This window comes from Vollenhovia emeryi, unplaced genomic scaffold (genome assembly GCF_000949405.1).
Source record: "Vollenhovia emeryi isolate VEMERY1.0 unplaced genomic scaffold, V.emery_V1.0 DF939148.1, whole genome shotgun sequence".
Lineage (NCBI taxonomy): Eukaryota > Metazoa > Arthropoda > Insecta > Hymenoptera > Formicidae > Vollenhovia > Vollenhovia emeryi.
In genome coordinates, this window is record NW_011967218.1 from 1,093,846 (window position 1) to 1,100,933 (window position 7,088).

Below are 7,088 nucleotides of genomic sequence, written 5' to 3' on the forward strand. Positions count from 1 at the left end.
TTTGTCCGAAGTCGTTAATTTATTTCATCCCGTGTAGGATAGTTTGCGTTTCCCCTCGTTTTACCAAATTACAAAAGCGTCTCTCGGAATAACACGCGTATCAAAGAGATTACCACAGATTATTGCTTGACTTTCGTACGCGAAACGTTTATGTGATACATTATAATTAAATACAGTCGTCTACTCGGAGAGAAGTTTTTAAAATTTAGCCTGAGAATCATGTAATCGTGGGACAACATGACATTTCGAAAAATTTTATGAGAGTCTTGTGAAACTGTAGAAAGTATGGTAAAATTTCACAAAACTCTCATAAAGTTCTTGAAGAAGTCATGTTGCCCCACGATTACATGATTTTCAGGGTAAATTTTAAGAGAAACAATTTCCTTCGTGTGGGGGATGAGAAATTATTATTATTGTTCGTGAAAACGCATGTCGTCCCACTCTTACATAAGTTTCAGGATAAATTTTAAAATTCTCTCCGTGTAGGGGATGAGAAATTATTATTATAGTTCTGGAAAACGCATGTTGTCCCGCTCTTACATAATTTTCAGGATAAATTATAAGAGAGAAAATTCTCTCCGTGTGGGAGGGGGGGGGGATGAGAAAAATTATTCGTTTCCAAGCTACGCACTTTGTATTTCTAAAGTCGCCCCGGAAAACACACTTGTTACGTAAAAATTACCCGGTTTTCCGGAAAAAAAACATTCAATGCTCCCCGTAAGCGATGTAATAAAGAGATACGAACGGGAACAGGGGACAGTACGTAGTTTTGCATGGGCAGCGATAGCGGGGTTAAATGAAGTATATGACGTGCGTTAACCGACACCACACTCGCGATCAGCGTAACGCAACGCACGCAACGCATTTACGGTATAACGTAGGCGTGGCTGGCTTGATATCAACGATGGCCACCTTTCGACTGTAAATCAATCGATATCGCGCCTGCAGGAGGGGCTTTTCATGGGGCTTGTGCGATGCCTGAAACGAGCCGGGGGGATGGAAGCATGCGCCAAATGCTGAATGCGAATCGACCCGCCCCGCCACTCTCATCCGTATAGAGATCGTCCCCGGCCGTCGTTCTCGCTTTCCGTTGCAGCGCGCTGAAAATATTGAAAAAGAGTCGCTTGACGCTTTTATTTCATTCCCATCGCTACGAATTACTCACACGACAAGTGGGATGCAATTCATGGAAATTAATAGTTCAACTTTAAACTGTACGCCCGTAACAACTTTTTTTTGCGTTGCTCTAAGATCTAAAAGTCCCAAAGTACATACTTTTGGATTCAGCAAATTGAGTGAGGCTTATTGTCGCCAGTGGTAATTAACGCGGGGAAATTCTATTAAAAATCGACCAAACTGACATAAAAAGTGATATGCATTTGTGTCACAACGTTTCGACCTCTTAATCCTTTTCAAGTACAGTCTAATGTTGACTGAACAAATTAATTTTATGCTGAAGCAGAATGAGTTCGCGGGTCTGTGGCAGCAAATTCATAATGTCATATATGCCTCGGTAGTCAGTTTTTAATGGCGGCGTCGATTTTTAAAATTTTTCGAGCAGCAACCGTACGCTAGTGGATCTCGAATAAAACTTTTGAATTTGGAATCTTAAAGAATTCAAGGAGACACCGATCAAGTGTCGAGTATTATTCAAATGTAACTCGCGCTTGCAGTGAGGCAACGACTTATTTGCCCGTTATAGTCATCGATCGCGATGACGACATGCCTCGCGGATGACACGTCGCCATGTCGCAATTCATTAATCGGGTTTTCAATACCGCGCAGCTGTCGATGCTCATTGCAGATAAACGCTTTACCCCGAGCAAACACTCGCACGGCTGGGAGTGGTAGGTGTAGACAAAATAAATCATGCTCGTTGGCTTGATAATGGGAATATTTAATTCGAATTTAAATAATCTTACAAGTATCAGTTGTCGCGTGATCGTTTCGTATGCGCTCGCTACACTTCATATACCATACGTAAATAAATAGCTAAGTTACATTTTAAACAGTCTATCGGGACAACGCCGTCGCTAAATGGTAAATTATGTACACGTCGCTCCGCAATTACATGTACAACACACCTATACATAGCTCGTCTCTATTTATTTCTCTTTTTATTATGTATAATCTTCTATTGCACGTCGCAATCACTCCAGGTTGTTTTTCCGCGGTATATAATATCTTACATTTTTACAATAAATTAACGAGAAATCTGATTCCCTGCCCCCCCCCCCCCCACACATTCTCACCCGCCCGATCTCGACTCTCCTTCGTTCACCAGACCAGGTCCTGTAAGCTTTCGCGTATCTTGCCGGAAAAATTGCAAAAAATGGCACTTGTTAATCTCCTTCGTAACAAACTAATCGCTGCATGCCATCGCACGACAATCGAATGTATTTCATTCCTTCGACGGACTCGATCGATTTCGCGAGAGAAGATTATTCCACAATACCAGTAACCGCTTCTTGGGAAAACCTCTCTCGATACGAAATGTCATTAGCTATTCCTGGTTTTTTTCTTTCGCACGGTAATACTTTGTACAAAGCATCTCAAGAATTTCGTCGGTTTTTCTAAGGCGCCTTGTATCATTGATTGCCTTCCACCTACAAAATCTCTGTTTCAACTGTACGCGCGCTGCGGTCTAGGAACCTGTGCCGTAGCGTTTGTCATCTCAGAGCGATGGCAAGGGACAGCGATCGTAACTTATTCGCGCAGCCATCTCGGTAAAACTAACTTCCCGCTCACGTTTATTTCGAACAAGGGCAAACGACATTCGCCAAACTGTTGTTCTATCGGAAGCTCTAATTACAAGACAAGAATTCCTCGAGTTTGACTCTGTCTAACGAGTTGTACTAATACGTCTAGTGAAATAAATATTCCAGTCTTTCATTTTAAGGAAGAGAAATGACAGACCGTTGACTCTGGTCCGCTCTACAAGCTTTCTTCATTAGTTTTTTGGCCTGATGATATGACTCTCTTCAAAGTAATATACTATATGTATATTTACCCTTTTTAAAATAATACATGAAAATTTACACCGTGCTTTGGTTGATTTATGATTTGTTTCCAACAACCTGCAAAGTCAGAAAGACAAAACGAAGGTGTCTTGCGATAAGTAATGGCTTTTTGCGGAAGAAAAAGTATTCGTTCCAAAAACTATTTCACGCGATTCTACGATCGAATGTGTCTTCTGGTCGTATTGGGAAAAATTTTCACACTAAGTAATCTGGCACTTCCAGATTTTATTTATACGTGACAATTTTTCTGAGAAACTCTTACACAAAGGACTGAAATCGAATAAAGAATGCGTTGGCTTTCGCTTCTTTGGAGTCGGATACAAAATTCAGGGGTCAAAGTTGCAAGCTAAATCCTGCCGAGCGTCCGTATATTTAAGCTTGCAGTCGTCATTTCGCCTGCAGCTCAGCGGCCTGTTCCTCTTCCTCTTTAGTAAGCGGTACCGTTGAATGATTGTAAAGCCCCTGCGCCATTAGCTGAAGCGCCAGGGGATTTTTCTGACCGCTGGCCTTCTTGATTTTCGCCCGCTTGTTCTGGAACCAGATCTTGATCTGCGCCTCGTTCAGACCTAAATCCCTCGAGAGCTGCTGCCTTCGTCTTTCCGTCAGGTATCGATTCTCCGCGAATTCCCTCTTCAGTCTCGCTAACTGTTCGCCGCTGAACGCGGTCCTGGGACGTTTTTCTTCGGGGGTGCCGCCGCCGCGTCCGTCTGTCCTCTTCACTCTTCTCGTACGTGGACCTGGAACACGGGATGGTTCTAGCGTTAACTCGTATCTGTCAATATGTCCGTCCGAAGGTAATTCTGCAGTACTTGCAAAACTATCGTGTTGAAATAAAATTTAAAAGTTTCTTCACACGTAGAGTCTTATTCATTAAAACCTGGACTTCAAGTTTTACTAGGATTCACATTTTCATAATCTTTATTCCCCATTACACATCGATGAGTTTCAGGCTGTAGTTCACGCAGCTTCTATAGAAGTCTGTTAGTGACTTGTATAGATGAGAAAAATTATGATAAAAATGCAGGTCCAGGCATTAACGAAGAAGGCCGTACTTGTCTACTTTGGAATATGTGAAGAAATCAATATTATTTTCTATTACGCGGGCAAATACAGACAAGTAGCCTTAAATTCTCGTTCAGATTAAATAATGTTTCTTCAAAAGGTATCCCTTCTCTTTGACAAGCTAAGGTTTCGTTTTCTTTAATGGGCGTCTTTCAATTGCCGCGTGAAGAGGTGAAATTTCATAGATGACGATACGCAAGACGTCAGACGTTTTAAACAATGCCGCGCAACGTCGCTCCACGGGCAGACATTGATTCAGCAAGTTTACACGCCGATAAATCAGAGAAATTAACGAACCGCTCGGCAAGTTTTACGGCAACTTTTATTGTCTAGGCCTGTCTTGGGTGTTTTTCTCTCCGGCGCGCCAAGTCCAAGCCCGGTTACGCGCTTGTGTTTTCTATAACGAGCCAGTTGCTTGGGAGGAGTCGCGCGCGAGGTCGGAAAGTTCGTCGACGGAATAAACGTCTGGCTGAAAGGATCGTCCTGCCGGCGAAGTAAATCCTTCCGTCTCGATCCTACCCTGCCTTATCGTGCTTGCGGATGCGTTCGCGCGAAATCGCCGTGACGTCGGACAAACCTGGCAAGCGGCGCGCTTTATCGTAAATCAAACGCATTATTATTGCCGCCACGTTGCGCATCTCGCGCCTCCACGTTGCGTCACCGCGGAGACGCCTGAGATCCGATCGGCTTCGCACGAGATTTCGACAAAGAAGTCTCATGGCGAGTCTTCCCGAGAAGGAGATAATTAACAGGAAGGTGGGATAAGATAAGTTTAATGCGGCAAGTACACCCGGCTCTTCCTGTGCGGGGTATAATTCAACTTTCTCGACGAGAGGAAAAATATTTCGAATTCGATGACGTTTACTTGGAAAACGAAAAGTGAAGTCCTTTATAGAATTGCTGAACTCGAGCTTTACACGCGTCGTCGAGCGTAAAGGCCGAATCAGACTAGCAATTGCTGGATTTGTACCTTGGCAGAAAAGCAGACAGCAGAGAAGCAGAAGCCAATCAGAACTCGCGCCGGTAGTAAACAGCACGCTCTGCTGGCGGAAAGTAGAAACTGTTGACTACCAGCGAGAGTTCTGATAGGTTCTGATTGGACTTCTGCTTTTCTACTTTCCGCCAGCAGAGCGTGCTGTTTACTACCAGCGCGAGTTCTGATTGGCTTCTGCTTTTCTGCTTTCTGCTTTTCTACCAAGGTGTGAATCCAGCCTAAGAGAGATACAAGCGGCGCGTCGCTTCGCCAAATAAGGGCCGCGTTACGCGATCCTAGAAGCGACTCGCTTTTCCCCGCGCGACTACTTCCTCCCTGATTCCCGCATATAATTCCCAGCTAATAATTCAAGGGATAAACACTGTTCGCCCGGCGCGGCACGAACGCACCGCTTTATACGCGCGCACCACCGGCAGCTATAATTGCGTATAAATCAAATCATAACGATCAACACCAGCGCTATCGGTCGGTCCGATCTGTTGAATATTCCGTGGAAATTTCGAGACCGCCTCGCGATAATCGGCTAGCGCCATACACGTGCACCCGGTCGCTCTCGAAGCGAGAAATCATTATACCTACCCGCGTGGAAAAAGCGCGTAGATCGACAGCGAGCCATCGATCATTGAAGATAATAAAACTATTATGTAATAAATATCTCGAAAATATAAAAATAAAAATGTTTTGCACGTGCAGCGGATGAAGATTCTCAAGATAGACTTTTTACGCTACGTTTCTTGACACGCAGACCGGTATTTACAGTCAATTCTTATTTCAAGATCATCTTACGTAATGTCACAAGATATTAATATACGATTCTGTGATTTTAATTTACGGCACATTAAGACTGTACTTAAGATAATTTTAAATATAAGAACGGACTATGAACCGATCGTACGTATATAATGTAGGACGTACTCGATAATCTTACTTGATACTCATTGTTCCGTTTTTCTCGAACGTTTATAGAAGTTTCTTTTCGGAAATTAGCAAAGTATTTCGCATTTTTCGCAATGTATCTTTCAACAGTTCTCGACGTGCCTTATTAGAGATTAGCCTTGGAAGAGGGGAAACATCGTGTTGTTATAGAGTGAAGGCCTGGTGTCCACGATGCTTGGTCCAAGTTCTAGTTTCGAGAAACGTGTACCCAATCAACTTGCAGCTATTCCATAAAAGCTGTAAGTAGATTGGCCATATATTTCTCGGAACTAGAACTTGGACCAGGTTCTAGCATCGTGGACACAGACCTTTACGAATGTCGGAACGGAAAATACTTGATTGCGAACCATGTAACGTTAAACAGTTCTGTGACCGGGCTTTAACGATCATCGTTCAAGAGAAATCGGAAATTACAGGCTTGCGGAATGCAAGACGCAACGCAAATGATAATTATCGAATGTTGCGGGGCGACAGTAAATTGCCGTCGACGACGAGCGCCGTCCGGCGCGTACGGATTTCGCGGTGAAAATCGTTTTACAACGCGTAATCATTCAAAGCCGAAGATCATAGTAAATGTTTTAAGTAATATTATCGGAAAAGCAGTTTGTTCCGCGTGATCAAGCATCGGCGCACGTCGCCGAGACTTAAGTCGTTAGCGTCCCGTCTCGGATTGGCTCCTACGGCCGGGCGACGCGATCGATTTCTACACGTGCGGCCATAAAAGAATCTCTTAAGAAATTCATCTTCGTCGAGCCCGATGGCGCCCGTAAAACGTCTTACAAGGCTGCGACTGCTCGCATGCTGTTTTTGCGCTTCGCCAGACGTGCCAATATTTAGAGAAAGAAATATGTATCAAGATACGTATAACGGTAACACGTGTCGCGCGACGTATTTGTTGAACGTTGTTATTTCCTTCGCGAGTTTACGTAATCAACAAGATTTACAGGAAAGGTTACCCCGAAAATTCCTGATGAATTACTTCTCGATTAAGAGCAAATTCCCGATCTACAGAGAGAGAGAGAGATATAGAGGGTGGGGGGAGACAGGGAGAGACAGAAAAAGACAGGGAGAGACTG

General features: G+C 43.8%; 1 protein-coding gene across 4 annotated transcripts in view; it reads right to left on the reverse strand.

Annotated features, from left to right (window-relative positions):
• Positions 1–2,250: 2,250 nt before the first annotated feature.
• LOC105565929 (probable serine/threonine-protein kinase DDB_G0278901) overlaps positions 2,251–7,088 on the reverse strand; it is an 86,086-nt gene continuing 81,248 nt past the window's right edge. Inside the window, exon 3 of one of the 4 annotated variants that reach the window (XM_012019522.1) lies at positions 2,251–3,757. In XM_012019522.1, coding sequence (XP_011874912.1) covers positions 3,408–3,757 — 350 coding nt within the window. In that variant the 3' untranslated portion in view covers positions 2,251–3,407. Of the gene's footprint in view, positions 3,776–7,088 lie in introns of all 4 variants that reach the window. The other 3 variants (XM_012019521.1, XR_001009237.1, XR_001009238.1) reach the window with 3 other exon arrangements.